This window comes from Podarcis raffonei, chromosome 15 (genome assembly GCF_027172205.1).
Source record: "Podarcis raffonei isolate rPodRaf1 chromosome 15, rPodRaf1.pri, whole genome shotgun sequence".
NCBI classification, from domain to species: domain Eukaryota; kingdom Metazoa; phylum Chordata; class Lepidosauria; order Squamata; family Lacertidae; genus Podarcis; species Podarcis raffonei.
Window position 1 is genome coordinate 25,024,638 of NC_070616.1, and position 25,708 is coordinate 25,050,345.

A 25,708-nucleotide genomic window follows, 5' to 3' on the forward strand; every position below is an offset into this window, starting at 1 on the left:
AAGTAAGAGCCTCTGCCATCATGCTATGCCAGGACAGTGTGAAACAAAAGGAACCGATTTTGTGGATGATGGAATCCATGCCATGAGGGAGAAATTATCTGGTTTCATTTTAATGGGAACCTACGAAATTTGTTCTTCCCAACCTACTTGCAAACTGAAATGCAGGTATACTTGAAAACATTCTGTCCTCTAAAGTTTGTGATGCAGTTCCCCCACCAAAAAAAATGTTTATTAAAAAGCACATACATTATAGTAGGGAAATTTGCTTGCTGAAATGCATGAACCAGGAGAAATGCATACAAAATATAGCCCTGCTTTCATCTGAATTTTTTTTAAAGAAAAAAGAAAAACACACAAACACAAGAGATGGAAGGAAGAGATAACCCCAACCAGAGAAGAATGGCAAATCAAGTTGATGGACTATGCTGAAATGGCAAAACTAACTGGGAAGCTCAGGAATCAAGAAGACAAGAAATTTTAAAAAGAATTGGAAATGTTTATAATGTATATGAAAAATCATTGTAAACAGGTCAAAACACCAGCAGGATTTTAAACATACTTGTAATGTAACAGAATGTATAGATAATTTAGGAAGATGAAAAACTGGAGAAGTACTGATATGCAGTTAAAAATAGAATCAATAGGACCCATGGAAGGGATGGGGGAAAGTCAGGAGATTCAGAGTAATCTCAATAATTAGACTGGGAATTGTTTTTGTTGTATGTTTATATTTTGGGAAATAAATTTCAAAAAAAAAGAGAAGAAAAAATGGGGTAAACTGAAGCCTGGAGAAACAAGAAGAAACTGGGAGAAACTGAATTTGCCTGATTTGGCCATCCCAATTGTGAATGTGTGGATTTAATATTTCATTAGGCGGAGGAGGAGATTCTGCTCCGAAAGCACCTGGCCACAGAATATGAAGAAAGCGTGAGCAGGCAGCTCCACTTACTGAGCCAGGACATGAAACAACGTGAGGAGCACTGGGTGGCATTTAATTCTGCGCTGCGGGAAGCCATAAGGTTGACAGAGGCCCTGGCGGAGGCCCTGTCTTCTGAGGAAGGTCAAGTCTCAGGCTCTAAATCAGCCCATCACAGGTAAGGGCCATTCTTTGCGACATGTAAAAGCTGACATTATGACCTGGCTGTGCATTAAGACTTTATTTCAGTGTGTACTTAATGTGATCTGAGGCAGGGATGTTGAATCCTCAGGCCTGCCCCTCCCAGGACCCCCAACTCCTGGCCTCACATCTCATGGGCCCTGATTCACACCCTCCTTGAGTGTTTTTGACTGGCTAGGATGTACCCTTGAACCCTGATAATACCTCTTGCCAGCTTTTCTTATTTATGGGGAACTGTTTATATGCAGACCTGACTTTCCTACCTCAGAGTGGATACCCTGAGACCATTTTATTTCTGCTTTTTGCTTCTTATCATGGTGGCTTCAGGTTATTAAGCCTCATCGATGCTGCAAGCAACCAGGTGTCCAGCACTGTCATACAGGAGACTCGTAGGCTCATGGCATGGGGCATCCTGGGAGAAGGAACGGGAGCTCACCTTGTTAACAGAGAGAGAACCAGACTACTCACCAAGGCGGAGCTTGTAGGTAAATGTAAACTCTTAGCTTCCCAGAGGGGTTTTTCTTCATTGTGCACATCTGCACAATATGTATGCATGATTGAAATTTGTTTAATTGTGATGGCTCCCTCCCCTCCACACGCACACAAAAAAGATTCATGGGAAGAGTTGTTCTGTGCAGGTAGAGAATTTGTTGTCAGATATCCCAGCCCAACGATGGGGAACTTGTGGCTATGCATCTGTGGACTCCAACTCAACCAGCCCAAGCCAGCATGGCCAATGGTCAGGAATGGTGGGAGGTGGAGTCCAACAAAATCCAGAAGGTTATCCATCCCTTGGATCAGGCACCCCCAAACTCGGCCCTCCAGCTGTTTTGGGACTACAACTCCCATCATCCCTAGCTAACAGGACCAGTGGTCAGGGATGATGGGAATTGTAGTCCAGAAAACAGCTGGAGGGCTGAGTTTCGGGTGCCTGCCTCGGATGAACTACAGTTCCCAAGAATGCCTGAGGGGCAGCCCGTCTCTTAAGCAAGCATCCTTTGCAGAAAGTTACTCAGCTGTACCATTGAGTCTGTGTGTATCTTTCCATTGCTCTTCCCAGGATCAGATGGCTCTGTGAAGGCACACGATGTCCTGTACCAGGATGCTACCACTGGACTGATAATGCCCAGCCATGGTGCTATCATGCTGCTGGCCAATCAGTCCATGGAGCCTGTATCTGCCCACCATTTCCTGCACCCCGTCACAGGAAGATTGCTCCCGATAGCTGGGAATGTTGGCTTCGACCCAGTCAACTCTAAGCTGATCCCTGTGGTTGATTTAGCACCTGGTAAGAGCCATGGTTCTTCTATAACTCCATTAATCCGCCCTATCTGGAGGTGCTAGCTTGCATACTGTTGTTGAACCATCATCACATTGTAACCTGTAACCAATCATGAACTGGTGGTTGCCCAACCCATGCACCTACAGCTGCCATATGTAGAGGAAGACCACTGGACCATCTGCTCTGACTGACACCATTTCCCCAAAGATTTAGATGGGGATCTTTCCACCCAAGGTCCTGTCCTGTCTCCAGCTGGGGGCACAGAGTCCAGGGACACCAAGCCACATACTGCCAGCATCAGCCTGAGATCTAGGAAGCAAAGTCAGCTCAAACAAAGGGCATGTTGCAGCAATGGCAGGTCAGGCAAAGCAGAGAGTAAGTTCAGATCAGCAATGGCAGGCAAAGCAGAGGTCAGCATCCACATGTAGCTGCTTGGGGAGGTTCTGCCTACTTTTGCCTCTGACTCCACCCACCAGTGGCACGTGGCCCCCTAAAAGGTTGCCCAGAGGGAAATGAGAAATGTTACTCCCCATCCCCCAGTCTAGACTGTGGAAATGTTAAGGAGTGTAGGAAAGGATACATTGAATAAATATTATCCTTCCTTGTCTCGCATTAGTGAGTGATGTAGCAAAGCAAATTCCCCTTTATATAGCTGGAAGCTAATTTGCAGATTCGTTTCAATCTCTTAGTTAAGATTATTTCCTGGTGTCCCCTTTTATCCCTCCTGAAAGAATAAAGACACGAAAGTCTTTCTGAGTAAAGTAACAAAAAGTTTACTCACATTTCAGTTCACGTTATGATCCCTGAAAGGCAGGCTTTTCTTAGTACAGTGGTACCTCAGGTTACATATGCTTCAGGTTACATACGCTTCAGGTTACAGACTCCACTAACCCAAAAATAGTGCTTCAGGTTAAGAACTTTGCTTCAGGATGAGAACAGAAATCGTGCTCCGGCAGTGCGGCAGCAACAGGAGGCCCCATTAGCTAAAGTGGTGCTTCAGGTTAAGAACAGTTTCAGGTTAAGAACGGATCTCCAGAACGAATTAAGTACTTAACCCGAGGTACCACTGTAGTTACATAAGAGACGGTGAGTTCATCTCAAATGGAGACTGAACTCATGTGCTGCTGGCTGAGAGCCAGCAGACAGCAAAATTACATTAAGAGAACAAAATGGCTGCAGGAGAGCAGCATGGCAGCAAAAGATAGAACAAGACAACATTGGAACAAGACAACTTCAAGACTAGACTGCGACTGAGAAAATGGCTGCGTGAATCAGTTCTTTTATGGAGTCAACCAGGGCCATGCCCATCTCCCAGGTCACATGCAGGGGGAGGACGCTCCAGACCAGTGGAACAGAAAGCTACACTGACTGGATGTCCCCTGCCTGTGCCCACTCTAGGGAAATAAGGAATGTTGCATTTGACTGCATCAATGGATTATATCCCACATAGACTGTAACCACCTTTGGTTTCTCTGCTTAGGGGAGATTCGTCACTCGGAAGTTCCCATCTTGCCCTATGTCCCGTATCCTGTGTGTCTCCACTCTGGCCTACCAGTGAAGACTCGCCTGCCAGTCCTACAGCCTGAGAAAGTGTTTAAATTGGGAGGCCTCATGCAAGACCCAGTGACGGGGATCGAGGTGCCAATACTCGCCATTACCATTCACCCCCAAACTGGCCAGAAGCTGTCTTTGGGTGGGACATACCTGAATCCTCTAACAGGAACGGTGACGCCCCTTGAATTGGGGGGGCCTATGAGGTTCCCAGAAGGAGGGAGAATTGTTCCAATCCTTGGAGTCAGTTTGGATAATAACACAGGTAAGTGTTTGGGTTCTGTTCTCTTGGTTTCATCTACCTGGCTTGCTTCTGGAAGAAAGAGAAACAGCGGGGAGGATAGGTCAATGGCAGGACTCCTGCTTGGCATGCAGAAGGTCACCGGTTCCATTCCCAGCATCTCAAGGTAGGGCTGGGAGAGATGCCTGCCTGAAACCGTGGGGAGCCACAGCCAGGCAGTGTAGACCAGAGGTGTCAAACTCAAATTCATCGGGGGGCCGCATCAGCAGTTTGGTCACCCTCAAAGGGCCGGTTGTTCAGGCAGCCGTTGGATCTGTCACATCACAGGATGGCATGCGCTCAATATAAAAACAAGTGGAGGTTTCCTGAATGCATGTAAAGTGGAGGTTTCCTGTGTAGAATGGCCGGCACCGCTAGAGGGCAGACGTTCTCTGGCTTGTAGGCTGCCGCGCATGCGCTGAAGAGGCGGCTTTCTTGTGTCAAAAAAAAAAAGCGAGAATAAAAGGTGAAGGCTGGCGGCCGGCGGCGGCTACACGGGCCACATGACGAGGTCTGGCGGGCCGGATTCGGCCCGCGGACCTTGTGTTTCACACCCGTGGTGTAGACCATACTGAGTCAGATGGATCAATGGTCTTGATGCAGTTTGAGGAAACATCCTATGCCTTAAAGGATGGATCTTAGGTCAGTGGGAGAGAATCTACTTTCCATGTGGAAGGTCACAGATCCCCAGCATTTCCTCCTAGGGGTGGGAATGTCCTGCCGGGAAACTCGGAGACCCACTGCCAGTCAGAATAGCCAGCATTAGGCTAGATGGCCATCAGTCTGACTCAGTATAAGGCAGGTTCATCTGTAAGATTTGGATGTCTGCAGTGCAGGCAGAAGGTCACTATGCTGGGCTATGTCTCAACCACAGATGGTCATCTGGCAACCAGCAGGCAAGACCCAGCTCCCCAAAATCCCCATCCAGCCCCTAGTAGTTTTGCCTGCATTGTCCTTGTACCAACCTTCAGGTTTATCCTACTGGCAGGTTCCATTCACCGGAACATAGGAAGCTGCCTTATACCAAGTCAAGTCCATCTAGCACCCTACTGTCTTCACTGCCTGGCAGTAGTTCTCCTGAGTTTCGGGTACGAAGTCCTTCTCAGCCCTACCTAGAGAGGTCATTTGGGCTTGAACTCAGGATCTTCTGCAGGCAAGGTAGATGCTTTGCTTCTGAGCTACAGCACCATAAAACACCAGTCCTGAAAAACCTACATTGGCTCCCACTACATTTCCGAGCACAACTCAAAGTGTTGGCACTGAGCTTTAAAGCCCTAAATGGCCTCAGCCCAGTATACCTGAAGGAGCAACTCCTCCCCTATCATTCAGCCAGGACACTGAGGTCCTCCTTTGAGGGTCTTCTGCTGGTTCCTTCACCACAAGAAGTGAGGTTACAGGGAACCAGGCAGAGGGCCTTCTCGATAGTGGCGCCCTCCCTGTGGAACATCCTCCCTTCGGATGTCAAGGAAATAAACAACTATCTGACTTTTAGAAGACATCTGAAGGCAGCCCTGTATCGGGAAGTTTTAAATGTTTGATGTTTTAGTATGTTCTGATATATGCTGTGAGCCGCCCAGAGTGGTTGGGGAAACCCCGCCAGATGGGTGGGGTATAAATAATGAATTATTATTGTTGTTGTTGTTTAGTCGTTTAGTCGTGTCCGACTCTTCGTGACCCCATGGACCAGAGCACGCCAGGCACTTCTGTCCTCCACTACCTCCCGCAGTTTGGTCAGACTCATGTTTATGGCTTCGAGAACACTATCCAACCATCTCATCCTCTGTCGCCCCCTTCTCCTTGTGCCCTCCATCTTTCCCAGCATCAGTGTCTTCTCCAGGGAGTCTTCTCTTCTCATGAGGTGGCCAAAGTACTGGAGCCTCAGCTTCACGATCTGTCCTTCCAGTGAGCACTCAGGGCTGATTTCATTAAGAATGGATGCGTTTGATCTTCTTGCAGTCCATGGGACTCTCAAGAGTCTTCTCCAGCACCATAATTCAAAAGCATCAATTCTTCGGCGATCAGCCTTCTTTATGGTCCAGCTCTCACTTCCATACATCACTACTGGGAAAACCATGGCTTTAACTATACGGACCTTTGTTGGCAAGGTGACGTCTCTACTTCTCAAGATGCTGTCTAGGCCTGTCATTGCCCTTCTCCCAAGAAGCAGGCGTCTTTTAATTTCGTGGCTGCTGTCACCATCTGCAGTGATCATGGAGCCCAAGAAAGTAAAATCTCTCACTGCCTCCATTTCTTCCCCTTCTATTTGCCAGGAGGTGATGGGCCCAGTGGCCATGATCTTCGTTTTTTTGATGTTAAGCCTCAGACCATATTTTGCGCTCTCCTCTTTCACCCTCATTAAAAGGTTCTTTAATTCCTCCTCACTTTCTGCCATCAAGGTTGTGTCATCTGCATATCTGAGGTTGTTGATATTTCTTCCGGCAATCTTAATTCCAGCTTGGGATTCATCCAGCCCAGCCTTTCGCATGATGTATTCTGCGTATAAATTAAATAAGCAGGGAGACAAAATACAGCCTTGTCGTACGCCTTTCCCAATTTTGAACCAATCAGTTGTTCCATATCCAGTTCTAACTGTAGCTTCTTGTCCCACATAGAGATTTCTCAGGAGACAGATGAGGTGATCAGGCACTCCCATTTCTTTAAGAACTTGCCATAGTTTGCTGTGGTCGACACAGTCAAAGGCTTTTGCATAGTCAATGAAGCAGAAGTAGATGTCTTTCTGGAACTCTCTAGCTTTCTCCATACTCCAGCGCATGTTTGCAATTTGGTCTCTGGTTCCTCTGCCTCTTCTAAATCCAGCTTGCACTTCTGGGAGTTCTCGATCCACATACTGTTTGAGCCTTCCTTGTAGAATTTTAAGCATAACCTTGCTAGCGTGTGAAATGAGTGCAATTGTGCGGTAGTTGGAGCATTCTTTGGCACTGCCCTTCTTTGGGATTGGGATGTAGACTGATCTTCTCCAATCTTCTGGCCACTGCTGAGTTTTCCAAATTTGCTGGCATATTGAGTGTAGCACCTTAACAGCATCATCATTTAAAATTTTAAATAGTTCAGCTGGAATACCATCACTTCCACTGGCCTTGTTATTTGCAGTGCTTTCTAAGGCCCATTTGACTTCACTTTCCAGGATGTCTGGCTCAAGGTCAGCAACCACACTACCTGGGGTGTACGAGACATCCATATCTTTCTGGTATAATTCCTCTGTGTATTCTTGCCACCTCTTCTTGATGTCTTCTGCTTCTGTTAGGTCCTTACCACTTTTGTCCTTTATTATGGTAATCTTTGTACGAAATGTTCCTTTCATATCTCCAATTTTCTTGAACAGATCTCTGGTTCTTCCTATTCTGTTGTTTTCCTCTATTTGTTTGCATTGCTCGTTTAAGAAGGCCTTCTTGTCTCTCCTTGCTATTCTTTGGAAATCTGCATTCAATTTCCTGTATCTTTCACTATCTCCCTCGCATTTTGCTTGCCTTCTCTCCTCCGCTATTTGTAAGGCCTCGTTGGACAGCCACTTTGCTTTCTTGCATTTCCTTTTCATTGGGATGGTTTTCGTTGCTGCCTCCTGTACAATGTTACGAGCCTCCATCCATAGTTCTTCAGGCACTCTGTCCACCAAATCTAAATCCTTAAACCTGTTCGTCACTTCCACTGTGTATTCATAAGGGATTTGACTTAGATTGTATCTTACCGGCCCAGTGGTTTTTCCTACTTTCTTCAGTTTAAGCTTGAATTTTGCTATAAGAAGCTGATGATCTGAGCCACAGTCAGCTCCAGGTCTTGTTTTTGCTGACTGTATAGAGCTTCTCCATCTTTGGCTGCAGAGAATATAATCAATCTGATTTCGATACTGCCCATCTGGTGATGTCCATGTGTAGAGTCGTCTCTTGTGTTGTTGGAAAAGCGTGTTTGTGATGACCAGCTTGTTCTCTTGACAGAACTCTATTAGCCTTTGCCCTGCTTCGTTTTGATCTCCAAGGCCAAACTTGCCAGTTGTTCCTTTTATCTCTTGATTCCCTACTTTAGCATTCCAATCCCCTATAATGAGAAGAACATCCTTCTTTGGTGTCACTTCTATAAGGTCTTGTAAGTCTTCATAGAATTGGTCTATTTCAGTTTCTTCAGCACCAGTGGTTGGTGCATAAACTTGGATTACTGTGATGTTAAAAGGTCTGCCTTGGATTCGTATCGAGATCATTCTATCATTTTTGAGATTGCATCCCAGTACAGCTTTCGCCACTCTTTTGTTGACTATGAGGGCCACTCCATTTCTTTTACGGGTTTCTTGCCCACAGTAGTAGATAATAATAATAATTCTTACTGTGGGCAAGAATTATTATTATTATTATTATTATTATTATTATTATTATTATTATTATTATTATTTCCCCTTCTGCTTCCTCTTCTGTCTGTGGTCAGGCCAAGACATTTTGCTGCCTGAGGCAAAGGTCAAGATAGCACCTTCCCCAATGCCATGTAGAGAAACCAAGTAGACAGGCAGCAGTGGTTGAAGGTCACATGACAGCATCCTCCACAACACTTGAAAGCATCATGGTACCTTAGTGGGCACTTAGCAATCCATAAGGCACACATAACTCTGCCCTCCTACACTTTGATGCCACCCCAGCATCTGCCACCTGAGGCAGCTGGTTGTTTTATGGTAGGGCAAGCCCTGCCTGTGTGCTGGTGATGGTGGGTGGGCCGTTAGCCATTCAAGGTGCTGAATGTTAGTGACTCTCTCAAACGCCTTAGTTTCTACCACTGCCATCTTGATGTTGAATGATAAGCCACAGGTGATGGGCATGAAAACTTAATAGGTGACACTCTCCAAATCAAAAGGTCTCTGAGAGAAACCATTAATTTAGAAGTATTATTTTAGAAGCTAAAAAATAAAATCAATAACCACCCCAGCCTTTTCGTGAAGATATTCTAGAAAGAGTGAGAGAGATGAAATTAAAGCTATGATTGATTACTCTTAAGAGGTGCTGCCTTCATTAATTGAACAGCTGAGGCAAATTTGACTTTCTTGGAAGTAGTTCAGTTGATCGATTAATGTAATAAACAGCGCATTAAAATGGGTCTGTTAGATTCTTCCAGCTCAGCTTAGTAAGCATTTTTCACTCTGTTCAGTTTTGTATCAGTGATGTTAGAAAATGAGATGAACAGATTCCTCATTTTCCTCCGGTCTCTGTCAACTCCATGGTAATGACAGGATGAATACACCCAGAAATTGGGGAGAAGGCAGACTGAGGGCCTCCTAAGCTCCAGCTCCAACTCAGTTTATCCTAACTTCTTTGTCTAACTAGGCTCCAGGCTCAAAGAGCTTTTTCTTCCTGGTTTGTATATGATCCACTTTGTGTCTCCCGCTTGTGTTAGTAAATAGAGCTGGTCTTTCTCTTTGACCAACCGATGTGGAGTGTTAAAATTAGGTCATGATTCTTCATTCCCTCAACTTTGGGTAACTTTTTCTGGTTCAGACAAAAAAAGCAGAAAGAAACTGCGGGCGCTAGAAATGAGATTTATTCCAGGCCTGACATGTTTGAAGCAAATCCTTCCTTGGGGCACTATAAATATACAAACCGCATACAAAGCAAATGGGATATCGAGTGCATAAGATAATAACTCAGTTCTGTGGTTGGTTGATCCTGGCTCAGAAACAAGAGTGAAGCATCACTCCAAGGCTTACTCATTTCCTGATTTGTCTCAGTTCTGCTCCATGGGCAACCAAATATTCTTTTCTGTGACTGAGGGGAAGCCTCACGAACCTGAACCTGCCTAATCTGTATTTTCTCAAACAATACGTGATTCAAAAGACAGCCATCCTTTGAAATACTCACTTCTCATAATTTGTTATTGCAATTCTTCAGCCAAGTAATTTGTAGAAAAATGCATATACTAGGGCTAAAGTGAACATTTGTAAGTTAAAATAGTACACAAAAATGCATAAGAAAAAAATCACAAATTGATGTGGAAATGTTGAACTTCCACATCACATTTAACTGTAACTTCCTGTTCCCCTCTTCCCACTTCCTTCCTTCCTTCCTTCCTTCCTTCCTTCCTTCCTTCCTTCCCAACTGTTTAAACCAATTCATGAACCAAGAACCTATACATTGACCACTAATAATGAAACTTAGGTTGTAGATATTTTTCCACATTTGCTATGCTATTTTTGTGATATACAAATGACATGAGAAAACTTGATATAACTTGTTTGTATAACATTATTCTTGTTTATAAAACCCAATAAAAAATAAAAATAAAAACTGTAACTTCCTGTGACAAATCTTATTGTTTACTGTGTAAGGGAGTTGAATTGAAAACTAGTTGTGTGGTAAATATCAGGCCTCTGAGTGAAAGGCCCTATTGAAATAATGCATTGAAATGGAACATGAACATGAACCTTGTGTGGGAAGATGAATATCCAGATTAACTCTTTTTTCTTTCTTTGCTCTTCTCTTAAATGCAGGAGACCTCATTCCAGTGGGAGGCCTCCATGGGCCCTCAGAGAGCCTCCTCCTTATAGGGGATTCCTTTAAGGAGCCACTGAGCGGGAAGGTTGCCCGTGTCCAAGGCATTTGCCTTCAGCAAGACAAGATGGCCGCTCACGCAGGGGGCTATCAGGCGGTATTGGACGCCAACCTCCTTGTAGCTCAGATCCACGTGGCTCAATCTCTAAGAGAGTATAAGGACTCCATTTGTGAGGACCTGTGCTCTGCTGGAGATAGGCAGAAAGCCCTCAAAGCCGCAGAAGAAGACATGAAAAGAGTACTGTCCGAGGTGCTGGATTATTTGTTATACCAGCTAAGAACCCTTGAGAAGCAACGGGGCCATGCGTCAGTTCTCAAGAGCACCGGCGGCAAGCTAGGTAGGTGCTTTGAACTACAACTGTGTTGTTCTACATCCTTCTGTAGAAATTAATCCCTGCCAGGTACTGTTCCGTGCAAATCAGTTAAGCACAGTCTGTTCTTGAAGTTCCACAGGTGCAGCCTTTGCTCAAAGCAATCCTGTGGGGCAGTGGTTTTCAACCCTGGGGTGCCTTGAATGATGGTCAGGGGATGGTGCGGGCAACACTGGCCTCTGTCCTTCTTTCTTCCCCTCCCTTGTCTGATGCCCTTTCTTGTCTCTGCCTCCCCAAAGCTTGCACAGTTGTTTGTTGCAGTAGCCCTGGCTACAAACTCCCCAGATGGATGGTGCCACTGGGAGGCACCTCTCTTTGGGGTGGGGTGCAGCTCAGGTAACAGGACAGTAGCAGTGGCTGCCCGGAGGACTCCCAAGGAGAAAGGAGAAGAGAGGAGGCTGAAGGAACCCTCCACAAGGGAGGATGTTCGAAAAAGGGTGAGAGGCTGCCAGCTCTGCAGGCATGGGGTAACACAACTGGGCTCCTGAGCCCCACAGGGGTGCTGCAGAAAGAATGTAGTTGGTCAAGGAAGCCGTGGACCCCAAAAGTTTGAAAACCTCTGCTGTGGGGGATGTGGTGCAATGTGAGTTGTATCTACACACTGCACAACATGCTGATAGTTGGCCCACTGAAATTAGCAGACATAGCTAACTTCCACTGGGTCTACTGTACATAAGTACAAGCCTGTGTCTATATATGGGACACAATAAAATGCAACACGGTGCAGTGGTTAGAGTGTTGGATTAAGGATGGAAAAATCTGTCCATTTTGAGTTTCTTATTTTTCCAATCTTAAAGTCAGTTCTCCAGACATCTGCATCAATTTGTGTGACTTTTTTCCTAAACAATTTCATTAAAGTTCATCATAATTTTTAGGGTGTGTGTCCCCTAACATACACATTTTTGCAAGCAATTTTCCATAAGAACATGCATTTTTAGGTGCTCTTTCTTCAAATATACATAGTACAATAACACATTGTTGGGTCAGAGAACTGCATTGCAAAATGTGGAGGTGGGCAAATTTGGAAGAAAAGTTTCAATTTGCACATTGTTTTGGGAAGGGTAGATAAGGTAAGTTTGCGATAAAATACGTACCGAAAGAAATTTCACTCCCCAGGCTCCAATCCCTGCTCAATTGACAACCTCACTGATGACCATGTACTAATAGCTCTCTCTGAGCCTAGCCAACCACACATGGTTGTTGTGTGGGGATAAAAGGATGAGGAGGAAGAAAAGAAACATGCACACTGCCCCTTTAAGGAGTTGTAAAATAAACGGGTAACAGAGAAATAAGCAACATACAAGTTATCCTTCTTTTCATATACATACACCCAAATTCACCTGTTGTCATGATGATGGGCGTTTGATAGTACAGTATTCATACTGACTAGGCTATCCTTTCACTTTTTCAACCAAATTAGGGATGATCAAATATCCCAGCACAGAACTCTGGATCCCTGCCGTCTTTGGGATGAAAATCCCGGATCCAGGAGGTTCTGATTTGATGGTGCCCATCCTTGGAGTTGAATGTGATTGGAAGACAGGGCAGCCAATGCCGTTAGCTGGGACCATGGAAGATGCAGATGGGAAAGGTGAGGCCTAACACTTTGGACTGGAAGCTCCCCGCAGCAGGAAGGAAAGTGAGCAGGTGATGCACAGTCAGCTACAGGGCGGTGGTGTCATGCGTAGCAGCGGTACAAGAAGACGATCTCTGATTGGTTGCTCTGAATGCTGTATTATTTTATTGTGTTCTTGGATGGCTGCAAGTTGGGGGCGGTGCTTGATATTTCAGAGGATGGGTGCCATGGTGTTACTGTTAGTATAGGTAAAGGTAAAGGGACCCCTGACCATTAGGTCCAGTCGTAGACAATTCTAGGGTTGCAGCACTCATCTCGCTTTATTAGCCGAGGGAGCCAGCGTACAGCTTCCGGGTCATGTGGCCAGCATGACTAAGCCGCTTCTGGTGAACGAGAGCAGCGCACGGAAATGCCATTTACCTTCCCACAGAAGCGGTACCTATTTATCTACTTGCACTTTGACGTGCTTTCGAACTGCTAGGTTGGCAGGAGCTGGGACCGAGTAACGGGAGCTCACCCTGTCGCGGGGATTCGAACTGCCAACCTTCTGATCGGCAAGTCCTAGGCTCTGTGGTTTAACCCACAGCGCCACCGGCGTCCCTTACTGTTATCATACAAAGCCATTTAACAGATTGGGACCAGTTTACTTAAGGGATTTCCTTAGCCCACTTCATTCTGTGGAACTGCCACTATTACAGGTGCCACATAAAATTTGTTCCACTCTTGCAAGAAATCAATCTTTTAGTGTGGTGACACCTACACTTTGGGCCTCTTCCTCTCTCATAATACTAGAACTCAGGGCCATTCAATGAAGGTGAATATGGGGAGATTCAGGACAGACAAAAGGAAATGCTTTTTTCCCATGCATTGTAGAAGTAGACTATGGAATTCCACAAGATGTACCCATGGCCACCAAACTGGAAGGCTTTAAAAGAGGATTTGACAAATGCATGCCAGATATGGTTGTCAGTGGCTACTAGCCCCAATGGCTATGTTCAACCTCCACTGTTTGAGGCAGAAAGCTGGGAATCCCAAGTTTGGACACCGCTGTTGAATTTGGGTCCTATTTGCAGGCTTTCAAGAAGCTTCTTTGGGACGCGGGTGGCGCTGTGGGTTAAACCACAGAGCCTAGGACTTGCCGATCAGAAGGTCGCGGTTCGAATCCCCGCGACGGGGTGAGCTCCCGTTGCTCGGTCCCAGCTCCTGCCAACCTAGCAGTTCGAAAGCACGTCAAAGTGCAAGTAGATAAATAGATACCGCTCTGGCGGGAAGGTAAACGACGTTTCCATGCGCTGCTCTGGTTCGCCAGAAGCGGCTTAGTCATGCTGGCCACATGACCCGGAAGCTGTACGCCGGCTCCCTCGGCCAATAAAGCGAGATGAGCGCCGCAACCCCAGAGTCGGCCATGACTGGACCTAATGGTCAGGGGTCCCTTTACCTTTACCTTTTAAGAAGCTTCTGGGAAGGATAGGATGCTGGATTTAGATGGGTCTTTGGCCTGATGAAGCAGGACTCTTACGTACTTCTGTTAAGTAGGCAGTTGTCTAGTGGGGAAGGTGGAATGAGTGGAGACTGTGGTCCCATAGTGAAGCCCTTTGTGGTTCAAATCACAGCCTAGAAAGAATGAGATAGAATCCAGAAACACTAAGGATGTAGCAGCCCGCTGCAAAAAGCAACAACACAAAAATATGCTTCTCACAATGGTATGGGTTTAATCATGCTTCAGAGATTTCTGACTTCATGCTCATAAAAACTCACATTAATACCCACTTAGGCTTGGTGGTTTGGCTCTGACTCCTTGCAGGTCTTGTTCCACTCGCTGTTGGCTTCAGAACCGTGGATCCCATAACAGACGAGACTGGTCCAGTCATTGGGGCTCAAATTAACCCTTGGACAAATGCCGTCATTCCTGTGGTCCAGTCCCTGGGAAACTTACCAAGAGGAAATCCAGACCCGGAACTGGTAACTCCCATTCCAAGTTATTATTATTATTAAGGGGAGGAGGAAGGGGGTTTGTTATTTGTCAAACTCCTTTCTGATTCTTGCAGCCTGTTATGGGAAGTCATTGTTTTTACAGCTGGCTGCTTTGGAGAAGGAAAGAAATGCCAAGCAAGCATACTGGCACTGCCAGCGGGCAAAAGAAGAGGAGCTCTTTAAAGAGCTGGATTTTATATGTCTGGATGTCTTGGATGCAGCCAAGGAGGGGAAAATGAAAAAGGTGCACGTTGGTTTTGCCTGCAACACCTGCTGCGAAATTAGAAGAGTGCACTGGCCCTCTCCCCTGTATGCATGCTGGGCTTATTCCCCTGGGCTGGGGTAGCAGCACTTCAACAGACCATCATGTCCTTGTTAAAGACAGATTCTCCCCACCTATAGATAGGAAGCTGCCTTAGAGCAACTCAGGCCACTAATCGCATTATTGTCATGGGCTGGTTGGACACAGAGGAATGTAGGAAGAAACGAGCTGGGAAATCCCCAAGGGAGGAAGGCTCAGAGCCCAGGGAGTAGCGGTGGGACAACAATGAGTGGTCAGAGGGAGAAGACTGGGAAGAGCAAGTATCGGAAACTAAAGGGGTAACAGGGTTTAGTGAGCAGGGAGAGTCAGTGATAGAGTGAAGTCCAGAATCAGAGGCAGAAGCTGAAGCAGGAGAGTAGAGAGGCCAAGGGGCAGAGATGAGTCAGGCTGGTGAAGAGTCACAGATATCTCCCCCTCCTGCTGTGACAAGCTCCCTTCCCTCCCTTGTCTCCCAGAACTAGAAGAGGCATGAAAAGGGCACAGAAGAGATTAGTGACTCACAGTCACAGTCTCCGATTGCTTGGGGGAAACCCAGGACATGAGGGAACTTAGGCTTTTGTGGGTGTTAGAACAACCAAGAGGACCTCTTCAACTAAAAATAAAATAAGATCCCAGTCCTTATGATTCTGCATAAAGGGCTGAATGAAACACAAATATAGGAAACCACCTTATACTGAGTCCAATAACAGTTACATCCAGTCCAGTATTTCCTGCACTGACTGGCAGTGGCTCTGGAGGAGGCGGTCTTTCCCAGCCCTACCTGGAGATGCTGGGGAGTGAATTGGGAAGACTTTCTGCATGCAAAGCATATTTTAGCTTAATTCTCGTTATCTCCCCTCCCCCTTGCAGTTAAGGTATAGGATCAAATTAAGACCTGCTGATGAAATCTATCACCTACTGGAAGAATTCTCTGCCCAGGAAACTCAAAGGAGAGCTAGCAGAGATCAGAACATGCTGTGGGACACAGAACAGTCTCTGAGGATGAGAGGTATGGAGGCACAGCTTCTGCCTGTTGCGTTTGTGTGGCTGTCTTGAACTACAGCTGAGCTGAAGTTTCTCACAAGACAGTTTCCTTGGAAAATATCTGAGATGTTTCCTTTCCTCGCCCCCTTAGAAAAAGACACATTTGCAGAATGTTCTCCACTGTTTGTTGTTGGTTGGTTGGTTGCAATGGGCCCTCTCCCACCCCACTCACACACCCCACCCCACAATCCCCTGGGCCTCAATTTCCCCAGCTGTGCCCTAGAGCAGCGCTGTTGCATCAAGCTCTTCTGTAAAATGTCCTCGCTGAGCTTCTAACGGTGTTACTCATTGAGACGATTGTGTTTTGGTGACTCCAGTTGACAAGGACGAGAGAGACCAGGAAGGCAGAGTTCGGCTTTTGCTCAGGAAGATGCTGGAGAAACTGGTCCAGTTCGTCCGGAGGATGCAGCTAGAAGAAGGACGGATCCAGATGCAGTTGAAGGAGGCAGAACGGCAGTGGAGCAGAGGCTTGCGCATGGAAGATGCCATCAGAGAGAAATCCAGAAAGGTGAGGTCACCACCAGTTCCCCAACATGATCTGCCATGATCTGGCTTTGATGTACTGTACATTAAAAACCCTGATTTATGTGTCTCCGGTGGTATAGTGCGGGGAGGAATGCAGGTGGGTACAACTCCAGTACTTTTCTTAGAGAAGAGGTGATCACAGCATCTGTTAGAGTGCCAGGGGAATTTACAAAGTCTTCTTGCTCTAGCAAGTGAATGAGCAGATAATGTGGCCTTCAAGTTGGCTTGCGGTGATGAGAGATTAGCATAAGGCAAGTCAGAAAATGAAGCAAATCATCAAGTACTTCTCTGGGTACTTCTTTCCTTTTCTTTGATGGGGTCCCTTCTTCACATACCCTCAAAGATTTCTGGGAACCATGGTTGGCTAAAGGTGCTGGAATTGCAGGTGTCAGATGGTGGTGTGGTTGCTCAAAAGTAAACAGGCAAGACTCCGACCTGTCTTTCCCAGGCTTTATTCTTGGTGCAAACTACTTACAGTGAAGAGCGTTGTAAGTTCATGTCTGGCTCAATCACTAGCGGAATCTGGGAGTGGTCGGTCTTTGTACCTCCCCCAGCATAAAAGTCGCGTCACCACCAGCCTTTTCCGCCCCTCCCTGCACCGAAGCCTACTGCGCAGAATGGACGCTGGCAGGGGCATACTTCCCGCCTCTCCGGTTTGCTCAGGTTTGGTGTTGAGGCTCTCCCTAGCACCCCCTGGTCCCTGTGCCTCTTCTCCACTGGAGGTGGGGCTTTCCTCCTCACCAGAGGAGGACGTGCTTCTCAAGATTTTCGGAGGCTCGCTATAACACAACTGCCCTTCCACCTCTTGCCTCTGAGTTGATGGCAGTTCCCTGACACCCGGTCTGTAGTGAGTAAACTCCAGTTCCCAGAATTCTTTGAGGGAAGCAATTTATTTGAATGTGCTTTAAATGTATGGTATATATGGATAACACTTTTTTGCCTGTCCTTTGCATTTCTGTTTGAAACTCTGAATTATCATAATAGCGTTATAGGTTTTGTGTGCCAGAGTGTATGGGCGCTAGCTAGGGATAAGCCATTAAGAAACAAAGGCTGGATTGACCAGTCATTAACCCATCAATGCAAGTCACTGATAAAACAGAAGACTCTTCTGGGCACAGAGAGGGAGGTTGCCAGGGTTACAGTGGCAGATAATGGAGGCAGAAGGAGAAGTTGTGTTTTGGCAAGGGTTTTTTTGGGAAGAAGCAGCAGGAAGTAGGGAGAACCGGGTTGTACCCAGAGACCAGGGAGCATGGCTTTCCTCTGTTCAGGACCCAAGCTTGATGAAGTTATGGAGAAGAAACAGGAGGCACTCTTGAGGTGTGATATTCTGCACTCTCTCCATCAGTGTCTATATGTGTAAATAAAACCATACATCTCAAAGACACTACAGACTCTACTGTGCCTAATTTTCAAGAAGGAAACACAACTCTGGGTAAGTGCCTGGAACCTCCTGGAATCTTGCTAACACTCAGCAGAGATTGGGGGTGGCACATAACAATAATGTCTAAAGTAGCACATGATAAGAAAGCAGGTAATGAACAACCAAGCATGGGATTGTCCCCAACTAAGTTCTACTCAGAGCAGACACAGCGAAAGCAATGGACTGGAGTTAGCCATGTTCAAGCTCAAAAAACAACAAAAAAAAAACAACAACAAATGGTTGTGCATCATATCTGTGGCCACCAAAAGATGGGTCCCAAATTTTCTGGGAACATTTTGCCGCATGCTTCATGTTAACATTTTGCAACACAAAAATCTCGGCAGTCACATTTCTTGATGTTTAATGCTGCTCTTAAGCAAGATGGTGGGAATGGGAAGAAGGGGTTGAGATCATCCCTGCTTCTCTGCCTTCTTCCAGATCACACTGCATCTTGTGGCTGGGTTCCAGGAACACATTGCAAAGCAGCAGACCAGTGTGGAGAGTGCCCACTGCAGGCTGGAATATTTCCGAATATTATCAGATACGTTGGCCCTACAGACAAAGGTATGCCTTTCTTGTGAACATAGGTAGCAAATTGAAAACCAACTTACTACCAGGTGTGTCTATGGGCTCTGCTGGACTGTCACCATTTGGGGGTGGGATTCAATCATAGGTTGCACAGCTTAGGTCCAAGCTATCTGAAAGACCTTATTCCCTCATATGCACCTGCCAGGGTTATGAGATCTTCAGGGGAAGCCCTTCTCTTGGTCCTGACTCCCTCACAGGCACTCTTGGGCCTTCTCAGTGGCTGCTGTGACTTTGGAATCCCTCCCTATAGAGGCTAGACTGGCTCCCTTCTTGTTGTCATTCCACTGGCAGGTCAAGACTTTTTTGTTCCAGTAGGTTTTTGGGAACTGACTGCTTTTAATGAAAGGGCTGATGCCATGCTGTTTTTATTGTAATTATTGGTATGGTTTTAATAGATTTTGTGTGTGTGTGTGTGTGTGTGTGTGTGTGTGTGTAATTCTATCAATGTTTAATTGATTTTTAATGGTTGATTGTCTATGTTTTAAGCAGTACTTATTTTTATTTGTAAGCTGCATTGAGTTTTATCCAGTGAAAAGGTGGGATATAAATAAATATAGTAGTAGTAGTAGTAGTAGTAGTAACAAGGGACACGGGTGGCGCTGTGGGTTAAACCACAGAGCCTAGAACTTGCCGATCAGAAGGTCGGCAGTTCGAATCCCTGTGACGAGGTGAGCTCCCGTTGCTCGGTCCCTGCTCCTGCCAACCTAGCAGTTCGAAAGCACGTCAAAGTGCAAGTAGATAAATAGGTATTGCTCCGGCAGGAAGGTAAACAGCATTTCCATGTGCTGCTCTGGTTCGCCAGAAGCAGCTTAGTCATGCTGGCCACATGGCTGTACGCCGGCTCCCTCGGCCAATAAAGTGACCCCAGAGTCAGTCACGACTGGACCTAATGGTCAGGGGTCCCTTTACCTTTACCTAGTAGTAATAAAAACAACAGTAGAAATAACAACAACGTGCATCGGGAGTTCTTGCACAACAAACCTGATTCCCCGAAAGATCAAACTTTTTGCAATAAGAAAAGTGATGGGGAAATAAACTGGAAAGTGTGGGATAAACTTTGCTTGATGAAACGTCTTCTAATCTGTAGTGCAACCACACCTGAATACTGCACAAAGTTCAGGTTGCCTCACCCTGAAAAAAGGATACTGTAAAGCTATTTTTTTTTAAAAAAAAAAGCTTCAGGGAGGGGCAACCAAGAAGATCAAGGGATGGAACAACTCCTGTATCAGGAAAGATTACAGCACTGAGGGCTTTTTAGTTCAGAGAAAAGGCAAGTAAGAGGCAACACGATAGGAATGTATACAGTTACATACCCTCTAACATTTCTCTGGTGAAAATAGGGACATCCTATTTAAATTGTTGTTGTTGTTGTTGTTGTACCCCATCTATCTGACTGGGTTGCCCCAGCCACACTCTGGGCAGCTTCCAACATAAACAGTGGCACCTCAGGTTAAGAACTTAATTCGTTCCGGAGGTCCATTCTTAACCTGAAACTGTTCTTAACCTGAAGCACCACTTTAGCTAATCGGGCCTCCTGCTGCTGCCGTGCCGCCAGAGCACGATTTCTGTTCTCATCCTGAAGCAAAGTTCTTAACCCGAGGTAATATTTCTGGGTTAGCAGAGTCTGCAACCTGAAGTGTCTGTAACCTGAAGCATCTGTAACCCGAGGTACCACTGTATAATAAAACATTAAACATTTAAAAAACTTCCCTATACAGGGCTGCCTTCAGATGGCTTGGGGGTCACATAACTCCATACTCTCCAAAATTTCTCTGATGAGAAATTTCTCTAATGAAAATAGGGACATCCTAAGGAAAAGTGGGACATTCCGGGATCAAACTGGGACAGATTCTGTAAATTCAGGACTGTCCCTGGAAAATAGGGACACTTGAAGGATCTGCAGTTATGCACGGTGTGGATGAAGTTGAATGCTAGAAGATTCAGTACAGAGAAAAGGAAATACTTCTTTACACAGTGCATACTGTAGATAATGATGGAATCTGCTCCTACAGGAGGAAGTGATGGCCACCAACTTGGATGACTTTAAAAGAGGATTAGGTGAAATTATGTGAGCCTAAGGCTCTCAGTGGCTATTTTCTGCTTCACTGTTGGAGGCAATATGTGTCTGAATACCAGTTGCTACATTTGGGTCCGGCTTGTGGGTTTCTCACAGGCATCTGGTTGGCTGCAGTGAGAACAGGATGCTAGATGAGATGCCCTGATGGCCCTGCCAGCACCTTTCTTCATATGTTCTTAGCCTCCTTGCAAACAAATCAGAATGAATGCTCATTAAACAGCTAATATTGTCTGATCTTCCTGCAAACAAATTAGGATGAATGCTCAGTCATCTAGAAGCTTCCTAAAAGCTTAACCCAAGGATGATCACATGCTGCAAAAATAAAGGTTTTCCCTGGATTGGGTTTATTCATATTATTCACCACTCGAAGAGTTGCTTCTTTTACTGGTTCCTATAGCGGGGTTTAACCCTGTGAAAAATACAAGTGGCAAATGTTTGCTGAGAGTTAATCTTCTTCTCTGTCTCAGGACCTTCTCTCCGGTTCATCCCAGTGCTTTCTGAACTACCCGGGCGCAAAATTCTACAGCGCGGCTGGCACTGCCCATGGAAGTTGGGAAGTCATCAATCGGAAACTGATCCCGCTCCTCAAGTCTGTGGTTCAGACTCTGGAGGAGAACAAAAGGGGTCCCTTGTCTCCTGAGATGCTTCTGGGTCTGGGATCAGGAGAAGGTGTGGTCTGCTGTTTCCATGGTCTTTGCAATGCTTTTCTTTCAACCGAGCAAGAGATGAAACCGTATTCTGGGCTGCGAATTAAGTGCAGTTGAGTTGCAAGGCCAGCCCTACCATTAGGTATAATGAGGCAGACGCCTCAGGTGTCAGATACTAGGAGGAACTTGTGGCAGCCACCCAAGCTTTTTGTGCTGGTCCCGTGGGTTACCTGAGAGGCAAGGTCCAAGTCCGGTCCATGGTCAAAGGTGCAACGAGGAGACAGTCCATAGTAGCTGAAGCTGGGTGCAGGGCAGGGAGTCGGGTGAAGTCAGGAACAGGCTTGCAAGCAGGGAGCCAGGGCAGGTCAGGAGCTCCGGCAGGAAAGCAGGACAGGGTTCAGGCAGGAACTAGCAACCAACAATGTTGCTCCCACAACTTGGGACTGGGGCTGGCCGGCTTTTATCTGCCCCGAGGCATAGGGCGGCCCCGATCCTCTGGTGACTTGCCTCTTCTGGCCTGGAGGCGAGCACTTTTTGTTTCCTCCGCCTCTCTGCCCTGAGCCTCTGCTGCTCAGGAGAGGCTGGAGGGTTACCGGACCCAGAGGCAACCTCAGCTTTCTCTGACGGGGCTGAGAGTGGAGCACCTGCAGGCAATGGGTCCTCCATCACCTCAGGAGTCAGAGCAGACTCAGCTGGTGCCTGCACCTGAGGATCCAGCACAGGTGAGGACCCTTCAGGCTCATGCCCCAGCCCCGGCTCAGCTGGTTCTGGAGGTGGGGAATCCTGTGTAGGCTGGGATCCCTCAGGTTCAGCATCTGAGTCCGAATCCCAGGCCATCACACTTTTGCTCTTGAGCCATTCCCCACCATCACTTAAAAAGCCACTTTCATTCTTCTGAGATGGCGCCCCAGTGGGGATGTCTGCTTGTTGCTGGTCTGGGACTGCTGAAGAAAGCTTCTCAGTGAGTGTGCAAAGTTCAGGCCACAAATTTCAGCAGGCATTCTGCTTGTGCATGCATTGCTCCACTAATTCTGCATGTGTTGTTGGAACTACCCACTCCATTGTAGATTTTTTTTATTTTATTTTTTTGCAATGTGGGTCTCCAGCCAAGAAACATGTAAAAAAATGAGCATACTAGTGCAAAATGTGCATTGAAATGCATACACTGGTACAAAAATGCTTTCTGGAAAAAGACTTTGCAAAAAAAGAGAGAGTGCATTAGAAGAAATTAACACTAAAATGCTGGTGCTTTTTGTGAGGATTTTTTTTATTTAAAATATAAATCACAAACTGATGAGGAAATGTGGAGAACTGAAGAATGGGGAAATAACAAACTGGGACAAACTGAAATGGACATATTTTCCCATCCCTAGGCAGCACAGCCCCATAGCCAGTGTTGCAGTAACGTTCAGTCTTGTTGCCCCTGATGAATGGAAAAGGCATATTATATCTCCTGTAGAAGCCCAAGGAAAGCTATACGAGTACAGTGGTACCTCGGGTTAAGTACTTAATTCATTTCGGAGGTCCGTTCTTAACCTGAAACTATTCTTAACCTGAAGCACCACTTTAGCTAATGGGGCCTCCTGCTGCCGCCGTGCCATCGGAGCCCAATTTCTGTTCTTATCCTGAAGCAAAGTTCTGTAACCTGAAGCGCATGTAACCTGAAGCGTATGTAACCCGAGGTACCACTGTGTATAATACAGTACTCATGCCTGCTTATAAAGTCTTTGCCTATTAAGCATTCAACAGTGGAATCGTAAACCCATTTCATGAAGATTTAGTTTCTTTATTTGTTTACTGTTCCCATTTCTAGCCTCATTTTCCCCTCCAAAATGAAAATGCCTGACAATTCTCAATGAAAAACAACCACCTGATGGTGAAACATCAAAACAGGAGAGAATCAGGAACATCTCTAAGAGCTCGAAGAAAAGCACTAGCTGACAGAGAAGCAGACTAAATTTAAAAATCTAACCAAAAATCTAAGCAGCAAGGAGATCAAAGTCTTATCCGAAAAATTAAACTTTTCAAACTGCTTGTAACACAGTAATTCAGCTGCAAGACACATTAGGATGAATGTGCCAAGCACCCTGCTGTTGAGGGTGGGCATTAATGCTGTGGGGATGCTGTTGTTCCTTTGAGGAACCTGTGAGTACCTCCAGATGTGGCTGGACTACAACTCCCATCATCCCCCTGACCATCAGCTACATTAGCAGGAGTTGAAGTCTGACCAACTGTGCTTGGAGGCTTGCAGGTTCCCCACCGGCTGGACCTACAGAGCAGAATGAAATGAAGTGGCAGCACCACCCACTGGCAGCTAAAGGAATGACTGAGCAGTGCAATGGAGTCATCAAAGGGGTTTCTGCAGTCGCTTCACATAACATTGTGCCTTTTGGGCCTGCTAGAAAACAACCCTACAAAGTTTGGGCTGAGGATGAATGCTGTTGCACACAGGGTCTGCTTTGGGGCTTCCCATAATGGGAATCTAGTTGGCCACTGTGACAAGGTAAAGGTAAAGGACCCCTGGATTGTTAAGCCCAGTCAAAGGCGACTAAGGGGTTGTGGTGCTCATCTCACTTTCAGGCCAAGGGAGCCAGTGTTTGTTTGCAGACAGCTTTCTGAGTCATGTGGCTAGCAGGACTAAACTGCTTCTGGCACAACAGAACACCATGACGGAAGCCAGAGTGCACGGAAACGCCGTTTACCTTCCTGCCACAGCTGTACCTATTTATCTACTTGCACTGGAGTGCTTTAGAACTGCTAGGTTGGCAGGAGCAGGGACGGAGCAAAAGGAGCTCACTCCATTGCAGGGATTCAAACCGCCGACCTTCTGATCGGCAAGCCCAAGAGGCTCAGTGGTTTAGACCACAGTGCCACCCGTGTCCACTGTGACAACTGGATGCTAGACCAGATGGACCACTGGCCTGTCTCCTCCTGATGTGCTTATGTCTCTATGCTGCGCAGACTCCCAATTATTTGTTTTGTCTAGGAGAACTATTTTTATACACCACTTTTCAGGGGGAACCTCGCAAAGTGGTTTCCATAAAATTATCAAAACAATGAGCATCAATAATTAAAAAAGAGACAATTGCTCGGAAAAGAGCAAAAACTCTCTGCATTGAAGATGCCATTTCTGATTTTATTCCCTTTTAATTTCCAGGTTTGGGCAGGCTCAGAATCTGTGCGGATGTGCCCTTGCATTATTCAAACCCTGACCACAAGATTTTAATGTGGAGGCATTATAAACACTCTGCATCTAAACTGCTTCCCTCTGCAGTTTAATTCCCCCCTCAATTAATTCAGCAGCATACCCGGAGTCTGTTAGCACAGGATTCCTTCTGTCCTCAACTTGGCAGCAAGTGGATGAAGTACAGAAAATCGATGGCATCCCTTTTACTCCCCACCCCCCACCCCACTCTCCTGGGAATTCAGATCTATCAATTGTGATGCAACCAGACTCTTAGTTACACAATAGATCTAAATGGGGGGGTTGTTGGCAGACAGTGCTAGGCTAGAGCTGGGAATATGGAGAACAGGATGGGGAAGATGTGCAGGCAGGCAGGCATTAGGGTTCTGCTGACAGGGCCAAAATGGGAGCTGAGCTGCACTCAGAAAATGCTAAAGATTTTTATTTTCATCCAGTCCTTCCTCAAGCAACTGTTGATTGTGCACAGGCCTTTTACCATATCTTATGTAGACGAATTTGATTCACTTTGCATGCATTTGTTTATTATTTAAGCTACTTAGAGGGGGAACCTACCCGATTTGCACTTTAGAAGCCAACACACAGCCATCCTTTGAAATGCTCACAACTCCAAATTTTGCAAGGCAGTTCTCCAGCCAAGTAAAGTTTGCGAATGCCCATGCTAGGCTGAAGTGTTTCCCACATAAAATGTGATATGTTAAAAATCCATTTCCAACACATTGATTAGCTCAGTTAGCAGAGCATTAAACTATTGATCTCAGGGTTGTAGGTTTGAGCCCCACATTGGGCAAAAGATTCCTGCATTGCAGGAAGTTGAACTTGATTATCCTAGCGGTCCTTTCCAACTCTATGATGCTATGATGCTAAGATCCCATTTGTGATACCAAGCTCCCATCTAAAAGCAACTCCAGAAGTGTCTGGGATGCAATATCAGTTTGGTCAGGAAGGCAACCACACCCATGGGTCATGGCAGGTCCACAAGTTACTTCAGACATTGCAGATGCGCCTTGAATTCTGCCCACTAAGTGACTACTTGGTATGAACAGAGAAATCTGTCAATTTCAGTTCCTTCTATTTCTCACTTAGTGACGCGGGTGGCGCTGTGGGTTAAACCACAGAGCCTAGGACTTGCCGATCGGAAGGTTGGCGGTTCGAATCCCCGTGACGGGGTGAGCTCCCATTGCTCGGTTGCTGCTCCTGCCAACCTAGCA

At 46.1% G+C, this 25,708-nt stretch overlaps 1 protein-coding gene across 1 annotated transcript; it reads left to right on the plus strand.

Annotated features, from left to right (window-relative positions):
* The first annotated feature begins 159 nt into the window (after nt 1-159).
* On the plus strand, nt 160-21,412 carry LOC128403138 (uncharacterized). Its single transcript, XM_053367803.1, has 13 exons — nt 160-165; nt 874-1,094; nt 1,445-1,602; nt 2,178-2,405; nt 3,880-4,215; nt 10,712-11,110; nt 12,564-12,734; nt 14,524-14,681; nt 14,797-14,937; nt 15,865-16,003; nt 16,356-16,546; nt 18,422-18,547; nt 21,116-21,412. The coding sequence occupies exons 1-13, from the start codon at nt 160-162 to the stop codon at nt 21,410-21,412; spliced, it is 2,571 nt and encodes an 856-aa protein (XP_053223778.1).
* Nucleotides 21,413-25,708: the final 4,296 nt, after the last annotated feature.